A 22019-nucleotide genomic window follows, 5' to 3' on the forward strand; every position below is an offset into this window, starting at 1 on the left:
CTGTTATAATCAGTAAAGGGGTTAGTGCTTTCTTCTGTTTAGCGCGGTTGAGCTGCCACTTTATCTCCAGCCCAGTTTCTGTCCCCAGGCTTGAAATATGGACACAGGACATTTCTAACCCAGCTGACTATGGGCGCTTCTCCTGTTCCTCAAGCATTATGTTGCTGTGGTCTCTGCCCTTTACCTTACCATAAGCACCCGAGAAATTATCTATTCCAGATACTGGCTTGTGTGTGAATACTTCTTGGTAGTTCAGAAGGATGAACTTCCTACAAGTGGATTTGTTCCTGCAAATACACAGATCCCAAAATCATGGGAAATGAGCAGATGAAGACTGAAAACTAAAGGCTCAGGGAGCTGTGCTATGACTCAGGAGGAATATGAAAGCCCAAGCTGGGTAAGCAAGACTTCAGCTTCAGGCACGTTGAGCTCAGTTTTGCCCACCTTGTGAAGGGGAGTTTGCAACGAGTACAAAGCACAGAGTGCATGGAAGTCTGTGCTAGAGGTTTCAGAGCAGGGATGGCAGATATTGGTAGGAGTCTAGGTTAATCCAGGGAAAAGTATGCTTTTGGACATGATTTTTGTGGTTTTGGTTTAGGTTGTTTTTTTGTCCTTTTTTCCTTTTTTAAATATAGTCTCATCTGTGTGATATATGGGATGTGGAAGCATCTTCAGAGTTTCTCTGGAAGAAATATGTTCCCTGTTACCTGTGTTGTTCGGCTGGGTTGAACTCGCTCTCTGCTCCTTTGCTACTTTTATCTGCATTCTTTCTAAAGTCAGGTGTGAATTCATTGTCGTCCTTTAAATCAAACTCAGCTTTACTGTTTGAATGGACTATACATTCATCTTGGGCAAAACAAACTTTTTTTTTTTTGCTTGCTTGATTAGCAAAGTGGTATTTAATTTAGCTTTCATATGTTTGTGCAAATATGTTTTAACAGGCAATTTGCAAAATGCAAACTTCAAGTACCAGATTTGCTTAGTTGTGGAGAGGTCTCTAAAACACATTAAGAACTTGCATGCTAACCTAAGAGTAAACTGAAATGCTCCTTTTCAGACTACTACTACTGCTACAGATATTTTTATAAATACTGCTAATTATTAGAACACCAGAACTCATATTCTAATGTTGGAGCAGGATCCTGTTAGGCCAGGCTGTGTACAAATTCAGAACAAGCATGACCCTGCTCTACCCTCTTCTGTGAAGTTGATGAGTCACACGAGATAGTGAATGGATACTTATGGACTGTGGGGAACAACTAAAGGGTGAGATGAGAGAGACAGATAAAGACCAGCATCTTTGCCATATTTTCATAAGTAGATAAACTTAATTCACTTTAAAATTTCAAACTTCGTTCAGTTTCTTGTGGTCCTTGAATGAAAACCTGGCTAGTGAAGTTGGTGTTAAAACTGCATGACTAGACTTGGGAATTTTTTTTTTCTTCTTTATTAAAATTTAAAAAAGTTTATACATAGTATGGATTACTGGAGGCAGAGCTGGGGGTGGTGAGATTGTAAGATGATATTTTTTTCTCTACTCTCCCATCATAAAGAATGAATGGGAGTAATTTGCTGAGGATTTTTGATGTAATTTGGTGGTGGTTGTTTGTTGGACACATACCAAGCATAACCACTTTGCCCTTAAAAGGAATTGTATTAGAAGACTGTAACTATGTGAGAATAAAGAGGTACAGTGGAGCCCTAACAGTTTTGATCCTTATTTGCTGGACTGTTTTCAGTCTAGATTGAGTTCAGGTGAGAATGATCAGTTGTCTGCTGGATACTACCAGTGGGTAGAGATGTGCTGCTCAGTCTTTACCACAGAATGGTTGTGCCCGCTGCCTCTGGTCCTGTCACTGGACAACAGTGAAAAGAGCCTGGTTGTGTCTCCTTTGCACCTTCCCTTCAGGTACTTCGAGACATCGGTAAGATCCCCTTGAGCCTTCTCTTCTCTAGGCTGAACAGTCCCTGCCTCTCTCAACCTTTCCTTGTAGGAGAGCTGCTCCAGTGCCTTCATCATCCTGGTGGCCCTTTGCTGGGCTCTCTGCAGTATGTCCACGTCTCTCCTGTGCTGGGGATCCCAGAACTGGACCCAGCACTCCAGGCGTGGCTTCACCAGTGCTGAGCAGAGGGGCAGTTTCACCTCCTTCCACCTGCTGTCAGTACTTTGTCTAGTGCCACTAAGGACACCATTCAACAAGTTCTTTGACACAAGTACAAATTTCTGGCTCGTGCAACTTGGTGTCTACTATGCCCCCCAGGGCCTTCTCTGCAAAGCTGCTTTCCAGCTGGGCAGCCCCCAGCATGTGCTGGTGCCTGGGGTTGTTCCTCCCCTGGTGCAGGACTTCACATTTCCCCTTGGTGAACTTAATGAGGTTCCTGTTGGGTCATTTCTCTAGCCCCTTGTGGTCTCTCTGGGCGGCAGTATGGCTATCTGGTGTATCAGTGTCTTGGTTCTGGCTGGACTAGAGTTCCTGTTTGTTTTAGTAGCTGGAGGAGTGCTGCAGCACCCTGAGACCCCAGGGGCTCCCCAGGGCCCAGTGCCCTCACCTGTGTGCGGGGGCGGGGGGAGCACAGCTGGAGGGATGGGCCCTGATTGGCTGATATGCCGTGTCATGTGACATTGTGCTCACTATATAAGGGCAGGAGTGGGCCGGGAGGGGCTCTCACTTCCGGGGGTGTGGCTGTGGGGCCTTTGTGTTGGGGATCGCTGGCTGGGAGCAGGCGGGTGGTGAGCAGCTGTATTGTACATTACCTACTGATACTGCTGTCAGTGTATTATTCTGTCACTGTTATTAAACTGTTTTGATCTCAACCCGCGAGTCTCCCTTTGCCCCTCCGGTTCCCTCCCCATTCCCAAGTGGGGGGAGGGTGGGTGAGCGGCTGCGGGGCGTTTAGCTGCTGAGTAGGCTCAAACCACAACAATCAGTCACTCCTTGCAGTTTCATGTCATCTGCAAACTTGCTGAGGGTGGACTCTGGCCAGTCATCCAGATCAGTAATGAAGATCTTGAACAGGACTGGATCCAGTATTGAACCCTGAGGTACACCACCTTTTAGTGGCCTCCAACTAGACTTTGCGCTGCTGATCAATACCCTCTGGGCGCATCCATTCAGCCAGTTTCCAGCCCACCTCACTGTCTGCTCATGCATCAACAGCTTGTCTATCAGAATGTTATGGGAAATGGCATCAAAAGCCTTCCTGAAGTCTAGCTAGAGAATATCCACTGCTCTCCCTCCATCTACCAGTCCAGTAATTTCATTCTGGAAGTTCATCAGGCTGTATGACATGGTGATGACTCACAATGATTTTTTTGTCTTTCATATGCCTGGAAATGGTTTCCAGGATTAGCTACTTGTCATGTTCCTGGGAATCAAGCCTGTAGTTCTCTGGGTCCTTTTCATGGTCTGGTAATTAACATTTTGAATGTGTCCTATGACAAGTGTGGATGCATGGACCATCTGTAACCTTCCTGACCCTGTGCTCTTTCAACCTTGCTTCTGAACCAAGGTTACAAGAATCCTAACAGTCCTGTAGATCAGCTTTGAACTCTCAAGTCCTACTCTGTGTTTTCCCACATGATAGTTTACAAATTCCAATGATAGGAGAGCACCAGAGAGATCTTAACATACTGTGGTATAAATCTGTGCCTCAAACTGTGCCACTTGGGCATCCCAAAGATGGGAGCTTTGCTGTTGGAGCAGTCAGGAGCATGTTGGTCCTGGCTGGTATCCTCTGTAAATACTGCTGTGAGTTGAGCAATGATGCATTTTAAATTTTTTCCCCTCAGAATGAGAGCGCCCATTGGCTTTGTAATACTTTCAAGTGATCTACTGAATTGCTTATTTCTGAAAATAGTGAGCAGCTTGACCATTCCTGCTGCTTGAGGCCAGCCCGAAGACTGCAGAAGGACGATTGGTTAAGAGAGAAACGCTTACTAGTGTTTTTGTTTATTTGTGAAAATTGAACAGGAAATATAAAGTGAATAAAAAGTGTTCTTTAGCTGCTGTGGTGGTCAGCTTCATTTTCACAAACTTGTGTTGATTTTCACTGTAGCATGTTGCTCAACAGAGCAGGTGGGAGTTTAATGTTATCACAGTTGCTGAACAATCTGTGATGGAATCACTTTCACCACTCTGGCACCTTGCCAGACTTTCCAATCCTAAATGATGATTGCCGTGACATTTATCTCATTGTATTAAAAAGTACATGTGTGGGTGGTATTTGTTGTTTGACAACAAAACTAATGAAGACAGGAAACTGAACAACTTCTGTTGCTTGAACTTTGGATAAAACCACAGATCTTTTTATTGGTGTTTTTGCAGAACATAAAGAATCAAATTTCCATGAAATCCTGTCCCAGCTGAAGTTGACGGAAAAGTCCCACTAGTTCAAGCAGATTAGGGAATTCAGCCCAATTATGTAACCACCAAGGTGAATGTATTAGTCTTCTAAAACCTTTCCACAGCAGTCTTAATAAGTTTCTTCAGATTATAGAAGACCATTATGATCACTGGACACAGAGAGAAGGTAAAATGCCTCAATGGTTAGATACTGAAGTGTGAAATTATATAGCTCATCATTTTACCATCTTTAATGTATTTTTTAAACATGTTGGATAAAAGGTTACTTGAACTTTAGATAGGCAACGCAATTCTGACAAGCAGTCACAAGGCTGGTTGATTACTTAAGGGGTTTTTTCTACTTCTGCAGATAAAGTGGCTAATGCCTGCATCGTACTGACATAGAGAACAAATTGTACAATCACCTTCTACAAACTGGTATTCATAAAGTTGGCAAGCTAAATATTTGAGCCAACCTGATGTTTGATGTATAATGTCTATTCCTTTGAAAAGGGGAAGAGAACTCTCTTTGGATCAAAAATGCTTTTGTCCTCATATTTCTCAATATGTCTCTTTTTTTAATGCAACTGTGGCAAATGTAAGTACTGCCAAAGGAAAAAAACCTGATTTTTCTACTTTAAGATACTTTGAGAACACTGTGATGCAGTTCTTGCTGCTCTTAGGTCTAGGTTAGTGGTGGTTCCTCCGTAGCTTGTGGTTCCTAAGGCCATGGAAAGTGGTCCTTATCTTGCTTACAGAGCTAATGGAAAAAGTGGAAAAATTAGTAAAAGTGACTGGTGGTTGTTAAGGTTTTACAGTGATACTTTGTTTCAACATGCATGGACACCACTGTTCTAGACAACTGTCCTTACTTCCTGAGGGCAGGAGAGAAGAGGTTGGTCTTGCAGGTGTTTCTCTTTCCATGCTGGTAGGTCTGTCTGCTAGAGCAGCAGCCTTTGCAGCACAGTGTGCTTTTGTGCCCTGGTGTTTGTGGATCCATGATGAGATGATTTAATGTTTCATCAGTTCCAAAAAGGGTAAAGCATGCCTCTCTCTGTCCTTCCTCCAGCTCCCAGCCACGCACTAGCTACCTTGGGCAAGTGCCAGAATTCATTGTGTGTTTTTGTGGGCTACTGAAACAGCAGAAAACACGTGCAGCAGAGTCTGTAGACTCTGTATCTTCAATAAGTTAAGGTGAATCCGGGAAGGACTTGTCAAGCATCTCAGTAGTACGGAGGAAAAGATGGGAAATCACAGGTAGAGCATGCATAGGGAGGACAAGGAGGGTGAGAAAGGGAGCAAGCCTCCCTCTAGAGAACAACAGCCATTTGACTGCTTGGGCTGTGCTTCACTTTGGGCTTGATTATTCTTCAGGATCTTTGTGAATGCTCTTCTCCCATATGACATCGTTGCATCCCTCTAGGGGTTTGATAGAGGGCTAGTATCTGGAGTGGCTGATGAAGAGAAGGTCACATTTGGTCTCTGCAGGTTTCTACTAGTGTTATTTCATTGCTTCCAGGGATAATGAGATGAAACTCTGTGGTACTACTTCTCTGCGTAGTCAGACCCAAAAATAAACTCTTTTTTTGGCACCTCTCCCACTCTGAACAGGAAAACTGCTAAATGTTTTTGTCTGGAGCCAAACATAGATTTGGGAGAATCTCTTAACTGAGGGCAATGCTCCTTGCTTGTTCATCTCCTCTGAAGGACCATGCTTTCTACTTCCAGAATCAAGATCAGATAGAGGAGATAAGGATGTGTGCTTAATTCTCATCTTGTAGTATCTCCTTCAGGCTCTCAGCTTCAGGGATCAGCACTGGCCCTTGAAGCTTTCCTTCACAGCGCCTGTTTCATTCAGAAGGTACAACAGTTGGATACATTTGTGAACTACCTTGCTTTAATTTCACTGAGATCTCATAATTTAAACAAAGAAACAAACAAACAAGAGCAAAGTCTCTTTATTCCCAGGATGTTAAGGCAAACAGATTAGATTTCCATACCCTCTTAAGTGGTTTAGGATCTACAGCATCTCATCTCGGCTGCTGCTTCCAAAGTCAGACAACCTCTGTACTTTATTTGCAAGAGATCTTGAAAATAAAGCTAATCTGTTTTTCTTTTCATTAGATATACTCTCCTATATATCTCTATCCAGACAGAGGAAGGCAGCTTTCAAATGCAGATGAACCGATCAAGTGTTTCTTAATAGGGAGCAGTGAGGCAACATTTCCAAAATCTTTTACTAAGTGTGGGGGGCTCCCCACTGCCTCTTGTATGGTCTGATTTTTAGGAGCTCTGCTTGCTTGATCCTGAATGAGATGATAGAAGAAGTGATGGTGTTTCTCTCTTCTGCTTTGAACTGCTGCTGTCCTTACTGATCCCAAACCCACTAGCAAATGAGAAGAGAAACAGGTGGAGCTTCTCATACATCTTCAGCAATGGTCTTGAAATAGTTGTAATGAAAGATTTTTTTATTTGCGCATGAAATTTGGGAAGTACAGGCCAGACTGATGTTTCTGTCCATAAGATAGTGAAGGCTGTAAGATACACAAGGCTATATTAAGCTACTTAAAACTTAAGCTGTTGTGTACAACTTCTTAATGTAGACAGAATCAAAATTAGGGGCAGCAAAGACAGTACGTACTGCCCCACTGGCTTCTGGGACCCTCTATGCATCTCTTATAAGTAGGAAAAATCATTGTTTCCGAGAAAATAGGTGTTTGTAGGCATACCATAGAAAATACCCTGACATGAGGTTTCAGAGCTTCAGCCAATATAGTAAGAACACTTGATTTGTTGGTGCTCACTAATTACAGCTTGTAATTGCAATTGTAATTACACATAATTAATTGTAATTACAATCAGTAGCGTAATACAAATAAAACCAGAAAAAGTTTCTTTGAACTTCCCTGCTACTCTGCATTAGCATGCTTATTTTCATCTCCAATTCCAGTCTTTTTAAAAGTTTCCCAGAGCCGGGCAGCAAGACCCAAGTGTATCCTTCTCTTCTGCCCGTCTGTGCTCCTTGGCCAGCCCAGGACACACGTTTCCAGTCCCTCTCCTGCCCCGTGCATGGCCACAACTTGCCTCAGAAGCACGGGACACTGCTCAAGCTGCTTTCGCCGCAGGAGTGGCGAGGGGACCCTCCTGCCTGGCAGGCACCCTTCCCGCTTGCGCGGCCAGGCACGTACGTCGCTGCGAGAAAATGTGATAACTGGTTTAGTTCGTTTTAAGCTCACTGTTTGTGAAACCAGTAATTGGGAAGGCAATTATGGCTGCCCATTCCTGGCCAGCCAAGTCCTTTTTAGCCTGGTGGAGTACCTGAGTGCTTGATGGGGGGGGGAGCACGTTTAGCAAAGCTTGAAGTGCAGCAACGCTGTATCCAGAATACAGAGCACAGAGTCATTTCATTGAGACTTAAACATTGCAAGAAAATTTTGAAGATGCACGCATTCAATAATTAATATTAATATTTTATAGTTGTTACTAATTGGTGTCTGATTATCTTAGAAGTCATGTCATGTACTTTTCTGTCAGGAACTTACTATGGCTGCATATGGGATGGGAAAGAAAGCTGCCATATTTTCACATCTTCATCACTTTGTTTATTTGGTGGAGAGAAGAAGGCTCAGATATCTCTGAATCATTTTTGTTTAGACCTGAAAATGGTGCATGGGAAGGGCCATGGATTCCCAGTGTTCCTCACTGTCTCCCTCTGTAATCTTAGTAACACCTCCTCTGTCCAGTTTTAGTAATGTCTGTGCTTCTTGTGCCAGTTAGTGCAGAACTTCAGATGTCACAAACTGGTTGTGGTTTTATTTGGGGTACAGCAGGCACCTGCATGGGTACTGAATTTTAAATGCAGGAGTGAAAGTTCCTGTCATTCCTCTGGGTAGATGCTGTGTAATTCAGAAACACCTTAGGCTGGTGCTGGGGTACATGGGTTTTGTAGGTGAGTTATATTTAGCCAGATAAGCGCTAATTTACACGTGATGATGAAAGGGTAGAAACTTCTTGCTGCCTCCAGTTCTTGCTGCCTAACACTCTGTTGTGGATCCAGGCAGCATAAATGTTTAGATTTATATTTTAATATCTAGAAAATATATTCTATGGGTGGTTTTTATATTCAGTCAAATGGTGAAGATAGGGACTTTGTCCTAGCCTAGTTGAAAATGAATACTACATTACTATACATTAATGCATAATGTAACTGTAAAGAATACTTACAGTGACCTTAAAATTCATTATCTTCCATATTGTTAGAAAATAGCAGTTTACAGATGCTTGCAGTGATTAGATTGACATGGTTTATGTGTAATGAGCAACCGCTGGTGAAGCGAGTAATTAAATGCAAAGTATACTTGAAAATGTAATAATACATTGAAATTCAGGGCAGATTATTTCCAAGCATCATTACGAGAATCTGTCTTATCTCTTTGTATTCCAGTATGAATAGAGATTTCTGGCGAAATGGAAATTCAATGCATTCTTTCCTTGCAGTGAGGATGCCATTTTGGGATGGCAAAAATTAGAGCATTTTTACATAAAAAACTCTGTTATGGGAACTTGAACTGGAAATACTCTACAAAGTAGTACAAATAAACCAAAGCCTTTGTCTTTCCAGGGATTTAATTTAAATAATTTTTACTTGCATGACGTTATCTTGGTAATAAATTCAGTGTTTCTCATTGCTGCTTGTTGTATTTTACTGTGAACTTTACTCCTGATTTCTTTCTTGTTTAGAAAGTGGCTTATGCCTGTGCCTAGAGCATAGCCTAGCTGTTCAGGCTGGCCTGAAAATTCATGTGTTTTTTGAGCTCTTGTTTTGGCTGAACTTTTAAAATGTGTATCATGTTAAATATACGTATTTCATTGTTGTTTTCCATTAATATGCTAGAGTGAATTATATTGATTCCTTCTTTTGCTTCCCCTATTGAGCTGCATATTTGTCCTTTAGTGGATCAAAAATGTTGCTAAAGCCTTGTTTAAAAAAAAAAAAAAATCCCATGACTTTTGTTTTCTTACCAGATGGAAGTTTTATTGGCAGTCCCTAACACTTAGCATGCTTACATCTATTTCAGAAAATGGAAAGAGATGGTCACAAAGTCAGAATGAAAAAAATGTTTATAAAAACCAAGTTATATGGCAGGTTGGCTGGTGCTAAACAGTCTTGTAGCTATTGGTGGTTTTTTAGTTGGAGTCTAATCAAAAGAGGTTTTGGATGGAATTGCACTAATTGATTATATAGTAAATCAGATGGAAATAAAAAATCGTCATCCTGATCTGTGTCTTCTTTAACAGCTATATAGTATTTCTATTGTACGTAGGCCTAGGACGCACAATTACGTTAAAATTATTTATCTATTGACAATGCAAATTTATCCAGAATTGGAACAGTGTGTTGGGTGACTGTTGTTGAAATGGGGTATTGTGTTTTGTGTTTTTTTAATTGGCATGGCATTGGCTTCTGCCTCTCCCTTATCTGGAAGGCAGCCAGCGTGGCTTGTTGAGGATCGTGTTGTTTCTGGAATGAAGTGACGCTGGGGTTGAGTCCAGTTATGGTATGCTGCAGCTGAAGTAAAGGAAGTATAGCTTTACGTGTTGAGGGAAAAAAGGAAGTCTGTACAAAAACGGAAACACAGCAATGGCATCAGGATTATTAAGATAACATGTTCTTTTTTTAAAACAGCTAGTTTCCCCAAGCATATTCACACTAGTGTGTATTTTTTACAGGGAGTTTTGGATGCAGTCAACTTTTGTACTGATCCTTCCCTCCACCCTTGTAAAATATTTTTAGTGTTTTTTACAGGTACTTCTGCTGCTGCTGTTCTAAAATGAGCTCTTTTATCTGTATGAACAAAACACAGTGGCACAAAATAGGCCATAGTTGCAAGCTTATTTAATTTACCCAGGCCTCTAGGGTTCAAACTGTGTGTGGAGGGGACTTTCTCAGGCACCTAAGTCCTCCCAGAATCCCAGCAGACAACGTGGGGAGAAATAGGAGTTAGTCGATGTCCTCCCCCCCCCCCCCCCCGAAGGTGAGGGGAGCCTGCTGGGCTGCTGTCCTGCTGCCTGAGAGCGTGACACAAGCCTCGCTTTGCCAAGCCTCTGCTTGCTGGCCCACTTCTTGGCAGGCGGGTGCAACCACGCGTGTGGCCAGGTCTTCCTGAGCTGGTGGTGTCAACTGGCGCAGCTTCGTTGAGGACGCTGCGTCGGCGCCCAGGGCTGGAGGCCGTGCCGCCTGGGCGGGCGACGCTCGGCGCCGGGCAGCTGCCTTCTGCTTGTGGGCTTCCATCGCATCCCGTGCCCACGGCCCGGCTCCTCACCGGTAAATCAGCCCCCGAGTTGTTTATAAAACTGTCAGCAAAGTAGACATGGTATGTGGCATGGCAATTCTTTCCATAGTTTTTATCGCCGTCTGTCTGTGTAGGCCGTTACAAAGCCTGTTAAAAATTAGGTCTGTGCTCCTGGTATGCCTGCCTGGATCCACAGGTGCTACACAAAAAAAAATAGGAAATTTGAAAGAACATAGGTGGGATTTAGTCTTTACATTTAAAGGCATATTTCTATACATTTGGGTCTCATACAGGTAAATGATGCTAATATGCTTGGGAGTTTAATACTTTTCAGGGAAGGGAAGAGGAAGGGAAGGAAAGACGTCACATCTTAGTGCCTGTTAAGTGCTAGCAAACTATTTGAAAATAAATAACTTCAGTTTTTAAGCAGCAGTGCACCAGAAGCAAGGGAAGATGCTAAAGCCAAGTCAGGTTGTACTCAAGAGATGACATACATAGTCTGTCAAATGTGAGTCTCTGCATTTGGATGACAGATCTACTTACTGTAGTGTCTGCTGATCCTTTGACAAGGCAGTTCAATACTTGAGCTGTCTGATCAATAATTTTTTTGCTCTTCAGGGCAAAATCCAAGCTGAAATTTAACTGAAATAGGAGAAGGCTGAAGTTTGTCTGCAACGTGAGCATCCTATCAGGATGTGCTTTTGGGTATAACAAAAATTGACTGCAGATAAGTTAAGGCCTAAACTACTGAAAAACTGCAGTCTGCACATCCTCTGTAAAAAATAAAGAAAAATTTCTCTAAATTCATCAGAATTTTTGTTGATGTTGAGCATGCTTTAATTTGGACAGGACTTCCATCGCAACTCATGATCTTGATTGGGGCATGTGGACTTCAGGACTAGCAACTTGGTTATGACAAGATACCACCCAATAAATACAAGTTTCTGTAGGCAGGTTAAGATGGCTTTTGCAGTGAAAAAGTGTTAATATACTGCTGAAAATATTAATTGTGATAATCATTTAGCTGTCATGTGGAGTGTTAAACTTCATCACTTAAATAATAACAATGAATCAAACAAGAACTTTCACTTAAAAGTAAAACCCTCAACCTAAGTATATACCATTGTCTTGACAACTTTGAAACAGAAACTAAACCGCTTTCCTTTTATTGTTTAATAAAGTTTCTGCTTAAAAGCCAAAGCAATAAATTACTTTCAGTTTTCACAGGACGATTACCAAACTCCCTCACTGAGAAGCAGTGGGAGGAGTAAAGCCAGATCAGACCCCAAGCATGGGGCAGTGCCAGAGCTGAGCTCCAGCGGGGGGGGGGGGGGTGGGTAATACTGAGCTGTCCTTTCCAAGCGGCAGCATATCAGAAGTTTCCCTTGCCCAATGGTGATGGGAGGGAAGTTGTCAAAGGCAGGTGAGAGTAACTGCAGACAGAAACAAAGCTAATTTTAAAACTTTCAGATGGTTTATAACTCCTGTTTCGGTGACTGAACTTTCAAGCGATGTTGGTTGCCTGAGGCCAGGTTGCAAAGGACTCGGCTGAAAGTAAGCTGAAAGTTACTAATGGCTTAAGGGTGAAAATATGCAATGAATTGCATAGAAAAACAGTCACCGTGTTATAAAATGGCTTGTATCAGCTGTAATCAAGTGTATGGAAAAAACTGTGTAAGTTTTTATCAGGAGTTGATACTGGAGGCAGTAAGGTGGCAAATACAGAGGTATGATGACAAGAAAGCCAAACCATTAGGGAGCAACATAATAATGGAGTTTGAGTACAAATAAAGAGAGAGAAAAAGTATTGGAAAGAAGTAAGGTGAAATAAATTGATGTTACAGTCATAGCATCTGGCTGTCTGCGAGACAGGCTGTGTCTGCTTGGACTAGACCTTCCATGAAATTTTTACTGCAACATGTTACTGATTTAGAGGACCACCATGAGCCTCAAAGTGGTTAAAAGAATATGAAGGATCTTTGACCAAAAAAAATAGTTCCTGATAAGATATGACAGAGAAGTTAACTTATCTGGAAAGGTATACTGGAAGTTGTTCATGTTGTCTCTGAACTGTGAGTGGTGGTGAAGCAGAGCTTGAAAGCAGAGGGATCCTGGTAGTTAATCAATGTGTTTGTCACAAAGCGAGGGACCTAATCAGTCAAGTGACTGTGGCCCTCAGCGCTCCCCACGTCAACAGCTGCTTGTGTAGTTGGTTGGATTTCCAGCAAAAGACCCTGTACCCTTCCAGATAGGGCAGGTGTCTCCAGTGGAAATGTCTCCCGTAGACATGGGTGGGTTAAAATAGAAAACTACCTATGAAGCAGGAGAAAGCTGATGGATAGTGGCCACTGAGGGAAACTCTTGGCTTTCTCTCATGACCACCTGCTTTTCTAGCAGAAAAGATTCTTTATCTGCAATTGCTCTCAAAGGGAAGTTTAGAAAGAGGTTAATATTTCCAAACATCTGCTTAAAACTGAAGGAGAGGAAGAGGGTTAGTCTGAGCATTTGATTTGGTCATCTGTTTCTGGCCATTTAGCCAAAGGACCTGAACTGCTTAGCAGCAGCTCTGCAACCTGCTCACTTGCTTTTGTGGTTTTTGTCATTTCTCACTTCCATAGACTTGCATGGGGGTGGCAATTAATTATGGCACACTGACACATGAAAACCAAGCTGTTATTTGAATATATTTGAATATATATTCGATATATTTGAATATATTTTGATATATACGAATATATTATCTTGTATCACAGTACAAGTATTCTGCTTTTTATATTTTAGTCTTTATTGGTACAGCTATAGTCTGAGTCTGAAACCTTTTGTCATCACTATTTATGTCTGTAAAGAAAACTTATTAACGTATAGCACCATATGTTTACTGAAACTGAGTAAAATATTAGAGTTCTGTAAATTGAGAAAAAAATATTTTTTTTCTTCTTCTGGTAAAATCATGGATTTATTGGGTTAAAAAGAAAAAATCATACCAATAAATACTGTGTTCAGTCTGGCATTGGAGAATAGGGAAGGGGGGAGGCTGCCCCTTTCTCCTGCTCTCGGTGCTTCCTCCGCTAAGGGTTGTGCAGAGCAAGGAGGAAACTGCTGGGTGCTGCCTGGTACGTCTGTGCACCAGCACCCCACCACGCACAGCGGGCGTAGCTGCTCTTGCCCTGCACCACCCTCTGCACCGGATAAGGTGGAAATCCTGGGGAGGGAGGAAAAGATATGTGATCATGCAGTGGAAGGCCACATGGTGATGGAGGGAGTGGAATTCAAGTCTTATACACACGTTAGTTTGGCATTATATAATTTCTAGGGGCTGGATATTGAAACCTGGCTGTTTTCAGTCTTTTTTTTTTTTTTTTTGCTTCAGTGCATCACTTCTAAATCAATTTTAATGAAAATTGAAGGCAACTCAGCATGTGTTAAGATCTTCAGACCCTCAGAAAAGGGCTTACTATAAATCGACATTAAAAAAAAATAATAATTACATCAGAATTAAATTTATATTGTTTATATGTCTTCTCCTAATTCTGCATGATCACTTGCTGACTATTTTGTCTTCCGTGCAGATTTTCCTGGTAATGTGTCATCTGTTTGTGTGTGAAGAAGTGTAAAATGACTGATTCTTCCTACTTTTCACACTGTAAAGTAGCAATTCTAGTTTTGTTCTTGAAGGAACTGCTAAAAGTCCTTCCATTTACACATGAGAATGAGACAATTAAATCATAGGTCCTAAGTATTTATGCATTAGGGATGACACCTACTTCACAGAACAAACCAAAGTTACCTTGGCAAGATTGCCTTTCCTGTGAACTTAAAATAGTTCACAGCATTTTTATACCTCCCAAGGTTTGAAAGCTATAAACAGGGAGATTTGTGGGGAGAGTAATATTTTTAAATTTATCTATATACATAAATATATACACATTACATAATTTTACATCTTTTTTGATGATAAAAAGGAGGAGGAGTAAGCTGGAAGAGTTTACATAGGGATTTCAGTTTATTGGTGCTGTTACTATCGAGGGTGACACATCCTGGATTTCTCCAGCGTAAAGATCAGCCATAATTTACAAGTATCTAAAAATCCAGTTTGCAAGTCCAAGCAGGCTTCTGGATTTGCCTGAGGTGGTGTGTGGGGGGTGGAAGTACCAATGCTCAAGGCAGGACAAGCAGCCGTTTTGTTGGGATGCATTTTGCTTGGCTGTTTGGGTTGAGTTGGAGGGGTTGCTGCCCTAGTGCATCTCCTGGACTTCTTGCAAGTTAGCAGTTGAAGCTCCTGATGTTAAAAGCATAGATGTCTAGAAATAGCTATTTAGCAGATGCTTCTGATAGGCTTTGTCTCTTCCACGCATGTTTGCAGGGACAGGAGGGCTGAAGGAGCTTGGTTGTTATATAGCAGAATGAGAGGCTGGTGGCAGCCTGTGAGGTAGGTCAGCTCCAGTGATAATGAGGAAGCCTAGCTGGCCAGGGAATGGTATTTCAGAGGAAAATTAAGATCCTGGGCTCTGTTTTTCTTTCTGGGAAGGCAGAGTGGCTTGGTTCTGTTAGTTTTCCACTGCAACCCTGCAATAGTTGGCTTTATAAACACCAACACATTGTATTCCAGGGAGGTAGCGTATTTGTTAAGATACCTATTTGCTTGGAAGGTTTTTGCTTATGGGGAGCAGCAGGCCTGAAGATCTAGGAAGTGCTGGCAGCCAAGGAAACAACCTGACACTGCTTCTGTGTGTGTCTGTGCTCCTCACCACTGGGCATCAGTGGTGGAGCTGGACGGGCTCCTTGCGGGGATCCTGCCAGCATCATTTGCTCCCCTTTGCCTTCTGGCAGCTGAGTTGCATCATAGCAAACTACTTTTATGCTTATCAAGAAACCCTCTTTACAATCACAACTGTTAAGAAACACAGTAAGTGGCTATTGGAAGCACTTTAATATCTTGGTTCCCATTTATATGGATAAATTCTTCCTTTTTTCCTGCAATTTTAGGAGGAGGTCAGATAGGATTTCTTCTGCATAGTTATACAGTACAGATGCATGTACATTAAATATATGTTGTATGTACCATGGTTTCTGATACTCTAAATACCTTTTTGATGTAGCATTAAGAAGTAACTGATTGCTGTATCAAATGGACAATTCGCTTATTTTCCTGGATAGTCTTCCATACTGTTGAGAAATTAATGGCAGTTTCAGAATTTATGAAGGGCAAAGAAATGGTATTCTCTGATTCAGAGAACTAATTAGGAGAAAATGCCTGTGGGTATTGGGTTCCCCCCCCCCTACATTTTAGGAGAATTAGACGAAAATTTTGTAATTGCTTTTAATTTTACAGGCAGCCAGCATCAAGCGTGAAATGACCTTCCCTGCATTTCAACAGGACGATGTAAAAAGTGACATCAGTCAAAAACTGCCAGACCAACAGTTTCTCCTGTTCACCACAAAGGAGGAAGATTTAAAAACAGCAGAGACCAAAAAACCAAACAGAGCTCATGAGTATGAAAAGGAAAACACTCGTTCTGTTTGTCTTCTGGAACAGAAGCGCAAGGTTGTTTCTTCAAATATTGATGTGCCTCCAGCAAGGTAAGGGAAGTTGAGGTTTTTTGCTGTGTTCTGTTTTAAGCTTTTTTTTTTTTTTTTTTTTCTCTTTTCTTTCAAACAGGATATTAGAGGCAAATCTGGTAAGCAGTACAATGAACTCATAAGACTAGTATTTGTGTCCAAGCAGTCCAAAGTCAATCACAGCTCCACTACTTGGGAGATCATCTAGAAAATTGAAACCACTAGCAGCAGAAACTGATACCATCTGCAGTGTAGGGCTTTGTATTGCTTTTGCAGTTTTTTTGCTTTTGTAACGTGCTGAAACTGAGGTACTCCCAGAAGAGGAGGTGTCTTAACAGGAAGAGATTGTTGACCCAGCTTCACCCCAAGAAGTAGTCTTCTAAATTAGACACAGAATCATTTTACCTGCTAGCATTTTTTTTTTTACTGCCATACCTGCAGTTACTTTATACTCAGGGGAGTGTGCAATGACTTATGCTGCTTAGTGAGGATGTAGTATCTTATGCTCTATTATATCGCTGTATAGGCATACAGCTGGGTCATAATGTGGTCTATGGCATAAATTAATAGAAAAAAGTAGTGAGGAAAAGCCAATACAGGAAAATCAAATTTGTACAAAATGAGGATTTGAGGATTCTGGTATTGCTTTTTAATTTGTTATTCCTTGAAGATCTGTTGTGAATGCACATAAATATTTGTGTCTTCATCATTTGTATCTGGGCAGTTACACTTCTAATTATAAACAATTTATAGGGAATTATTTTGAAAAAAAAAAAATGTTCTTTAATCTGAGACTTGGTGTATATTGCAGCAAAAAATTCAGGGTTTATTTGCCTTTTTTTTTTTTTTTTTTTTTTCTTCCTGATATTTAAGTGGAATAATAGTAAGAGAAGGAGAAACTGAGAATTTCACATTGGGTAGTGATTTAAAGAGAAGGCGCTCAAAAATACAGAGCCTAGGACCTTGAACTTTGGGGAAGGACTTCACTGGTTTGAGAAATGGAATGACTCCTCTAGGAAATGTTGAATATTAGTATAAAAGAAACTTATCCAGTAATGATAAACAGACTCACTTGTATCATTGGTGAAAAACTGACAACAAATTGGGTATTCTGTGTTGCAAGGTGACAAGTACTTTTTCTTTTTTGTTGTTTGTGATTTCATGTTGTCAGCAGTCTGTCTGCAAAGATTTTTTTCTTAACCTGCCTGATAAATTCACTTGCACATAATATTCAGTGAAACCCCTTACGAGTTTATAGTGTCCCTTAAAATATATCTAGACAAGCTGGCTATTTTGATGGTTTTTTGTTTGGTTGCTTTCTAAAACCCAACATAAACTAGCAGGTTCTGCCACATCATCCAGAACAAGGATGACCGTTGTTTTCCTCTGTCTCTCATTGATGACACATATGAAAACTGTAGGGTTCACAAGTATTTTGACAGGATTTTATTCTCCCCGTGTATATCTAGTGAAAATCTGTGCATTAAAAGCTTGAAAATGTTAGGATACTTATTTGAGATTTTCACAAGTAATCAACTCTGGAATGGCTGAGTGCCCTTCTCATTCATGTTTATGTGTCTCAAAGCAAATAGGATCATCAGAAAATTCAGGTCAGTAGGGACTTCAGGAAGTCACCTAGTCCAGCCTCCTGCTCAAACCATATGTTAGCATTTCCATTTTACAGTTTAGGCAGCCAAGGTACAGGATTTAAGTGCCTTTTTGTGTGGCTTCATGCAGATAATCCACCTGAAGAAGTCTTCTTTTCTGTAACTGCTAGTTCCCTCCTTGGAGGGATGGACATTTTTTTCCCAACAAGGTGGGAAAGAGAATGAATGAACATCTTTAATGCCTCTTAAGACTAATTGTAGCACCAGTTGTGAGCACAATATACTTAAGATGACAGGAAATATGTTCATTTGCAAAGATGTCTTCTAAAATTGTTCATTGTTCCTGTATTTTGTTGTGAACAGATAAATGATCATATTCTGTTGTTGCAAGTTTTCAGACATGCCAGTTGAGCTGCTGAGTTAGCAGAATTAGAGAATTAAGTAGAAAGCAAACCTAAAGTCTAAATTTGATAGTACGATAAACATCTCAGTTGCTCTAGCTACAGTTTTGAAGACAAGTTTAAGTTTCCTTTTTAATCTGAGGTGATTTATTGGGCCATTTGTCCACACAGGACAGGAAGAGTGCTAAAACCTTTGATTGGAGAACTTACTGAATATTTGTTGTTGTAATGAGGGGAATGCCCAGTTTCTCTTCCTCTTCAGCACAGTTTGATCTCTTAAGTCATATTCTCTGACAAGTGCAAGTCCAGGCATTTGATGTTCTGCCTCTTTACAAGCTCCTTCCAGTCTTCTGTCTAGGACTGCAGTGAGGGAGATGCATGTTCCCCAGAGGTGAATTCCTCCTCTGTTCTCCTCTTGGCAGGATTTGTTGGGTCAACTGTCCTCTCCTCTGATGAGAACATCCATCCGCCTTTGCAGCTCACTGATTGCCTTCACAGATTATTTGTCATATTCAGCTGTGTAAAGTCATCTTGAATTAATCAGATGATGTTTACAAAAGCATGGGAGAAATTAGTTTAATATGATCTTCAGTTTCTTATTGCTACGTACACTCTCTTTGAAAAAAACTTTCAGCTATTGCTTTGAAGTAGAAAAATGCTATGGAAATGAAGCTTGCTATGTATTTTGTTTTAAAACCTTAGTGGAGCTGAGAAGGTTACCCATTTTACTTCAGATGCCAAGATAAAGGCTAATGTTAAATTTTGCAGTATCCTACTAAACCCAGGACAGTATGTAAGTGATTTTGAGACAGAAGTTTATCATACTGCAGAATCCTTATTAACAAGGGCATATGAGTATCTGCAAAAGAGCTGGTAACATGGATAAGTATACTTCACTTTGAGTACATTATGAAACAAAGTCCATCCCATCTTATCAGTTTTTTAAGGATCTCAATGAATAAGAATTAAAATCTTTGTGAGGCACTGTATCCAAAATAACTAACAGTTCAGAAAACACTGGCATAATAATTCTTGCTTCTGAGGCATTCAGCCACAGGGCTTTTGTTATTGCTTATAGACTCTGAAATTTTAGAAATGTGAAAATATCTTAATTGAGTCCCTGGTGTTTTGGGTGATTGGTACTCAGGTGCACTGAAATTGAAGGAGATGGAACTGTAGAGCAGGGACAAGCTGGTGGCTGTCACGTGCAGGAAAGTGGGAAACTAATGGAAATCATGGACACTTCAGAATTTTGTTCGTTAATGAAATCTGGAAAGAAGGGGTAGATCTAATTAATTAATAGCCCAACAGTAATGCACTTGCCTGGAGCACGGAAGGTGTGGGTTCAGGTTCTTTTGTTGTTGTATTTGGAGCAGGGACCTGAACTGGGATCTCTGGTGTACAAGGGAGGTTTCTTAACCATCAAAGTCCTGGTATATTCAAGGTGCTTCATAGGGCAACTCTTTAAAGTAATAGTGTCAGACCTGAAACAAATGTTTCACTGCATTCAGGAGAATTTTGATATTGAAATTAAAATATATTTTAAAGTCCATAGCTTACATTTTCTATTTCATCTTGCAAAAGTACTGCAGACCTTTCTCTCTATGTTATGTGCTGTACTGGAAATGTCTTTTGGATTAAAATAGAAGGAGACCATGACTTGCTGAGTTTTATGTTTTGGAATGAAAAAATGAAATGAGAGGTTAACAGCATTAAGTCTGTCCCTTTTCAGATTTCTTCATTTAGTCATTTTGAACAAAATTTATATGAGTTAAATAGCTTTCCTGCTTCTGGAACTCAGATGAGCATAAATGAAACTGTTCAGTTTGAGTAGATAAATTATTTAATATAATAAGGAAATTTGAATGCCTTACTTTCCCTTTGAAGTTTAAATTTATTGGTAGTTTTGGTGCATAAAGGAGTGCTGTTTTGGAGAAAGGATTCTGACCGCTTGACTATAAACTGCCGTTATCTCTGAGAATTGAGATGTTATCTGTACAACAAAGGAAAATACGCTTTAGACTGACCCTCCAGTTCAAACATGAGTGATCAAACACTTCCCAGATCCCTAGCATCTGCATAGTGAAAGGTGATTTTGTAAAAAGAGAGTGGTGTCACTGAGGGACTAACAGCCTTGTCTTGTGGGCAGAAGCAAGCACAGGTCTACAAGTGTTTCGGGCATCTACATCTGCGGAGGTCAGATGTAATCAAAGATGATGTCCCCAGTAGGCAGTGGCATGGAATTGAACAGCATTTTTGCTCATCTGTATTTTCATCAGTTACTTACCACAGTACACACTTACTCCCAAAGCTAAGTCAACAAGAAAGACGAGAAAAAGCCTGGGTTGCTGATACAGTGGGTGTGAGGGTGTGAGTCATGATATAGGGACCCGGTGCAGGTCAGGCACACGAGGAATGGCTTCTGCCTCTTGGAGGATGAGGATGGAAGGGTGGGTGATGGAGCACAAGGGGTGAAGTTTCCTTTTTTTTGAGTAAAATGTGAGAATAAATGTCTGGAAATGGTGATGGGGTTAAAAGTCCTTTTAGACAGAAGTGTTTTGACCAGCTGTAGCTAGAAACTCTTCAAAATTTACATGCATTAGTGTCAGAAGTGGTGTCCTCTCTGGTGTCTCAGAAAGGAGTAACTGGAAATATCCAAAAGATTAAGAGAATTAAAGAAGGAACTAGGCAGGCATTGCTTCTACCCCTTTGATTGGTGGGACTGTTTGTATAATTTTGCTTTTGTTAACGTTTTGTTAGATGACCTTCAAATATTGTGAAATTGTATTATCCCTGTGCCACATCATTCTCCTTTCCCCCAGTCCTCCTGTACCCTATCTTCTCTGAAAAAAAGGAAGAGGTATAAACTTTATAACTGCCTAACCTTTTCTGTGTTAAGTGTATGGTCTGAAAGGACAAGCCAAAGCTAAATCTCAGCTGCTTAAGCACTTCCTATAGTATGAAAATAGCTATTGTGCAATAATACCTCCTAGTTCCTGTGTTCTTCTGGTTCACTGCTACTAAGCAGTGACATTTACAATGACAATAATATATTGGATTTTGCTATCTTCTGTTTCTTCTTATATAAAAAAGTTGCTCAATTACAGCAAAATTAATTTTTATTCATGTACCTATACTTTATCTACTAATTAGTTTATAATTTAATGGAAGAATATGTGAAATAATTGAAATAAAGTTAATGAAATGTCTCTAGGAGTTCTCTGCCTTTGCCTCTTTAGGTCCTTTTAGAACAGCTACAGAAAACTGGGGCAAAATGAATTGCAGCTGTGTTTTCTGACCATCATTGTAAAGAAATGGTATAGGCAGTGCTGCACTTTCATCCCTAAGTGAGTTCCTTGCCTGGTCTCTCCAGGAGCATAGCTCTGGGCAGCCTTCTGATTAGAGATTGTGTTGTTGATCCATAAGGCCTGCTGGGCATGATTGATTATGCATCATGCATTTCAATAAAAACATTTGCATATTTTCATAGCCAAAATTCTCCAGGAGCCTGACTCCAAGATCAAAAGCATTATCTGCTTAACTGGGATATCGTCAGTAGGAGGACTTCCCAATCTGCTTGCAGAAGGAAGAACCTGATGATCAAGTTGTGCTTTGCTGTTTATCCAGGGGTGGTGTTTATTCAGAGATTGTCTTCTGTTATTCTTCTCCATCTGTTTTAGAAGGCTCCTTAGTTCTCCTCAGGGGAGCTTCTTTCCTGTATCTCACAATTTTGGCAGAGGGGATTGATGGGGCAACTTCAGAGGGCATCAACTATTTGTTGGTTGCTGAGGCTTTTCAGTCAAATTAGATGAAAAC

At 40.8% G+C, this 22019-nt stretch overlaps 1 protein-coding gene across 1 annotated transcript in view; it reads left to right on the forward strand.

Moving 5' to 3' along the window:
* Nucleotides 1–22019, forward strand: part of ZNF704 (zinc finger protein 704) — a 91935-nt gene that overhangs the window by 4999 nt on the left and 64917 nt on the right. The window contains exon 2 of the mRNA XM_042785860.1: nucleotides 15969–16216. Coding sequence (XP_042641794.1) covers nucleotides 15969–16216 — 248 coding nt within the window. The remainder of the gene's footprint in view (nucleotides 1–15968; nucleotides 16217–22019) is intronic.

The sequence above is a fragment of the Tyto alba genome, unplaced genomic scaffold, assembly GCF_018691265.1.
Source record: "Tyto alba isolate M040663 unplaced genomic scaffold, T.alba_DEE_v4.0 Super-Scaffold_9, whole genome shotgun sequence".
In the NCBI taxonomy this organism is placed as follows: domain Eukaryota; kingdom Metazoa; phylum Chordata; class Aves; order Strigiformes; family Tytonidae; genus Tyto; species Tyto alba.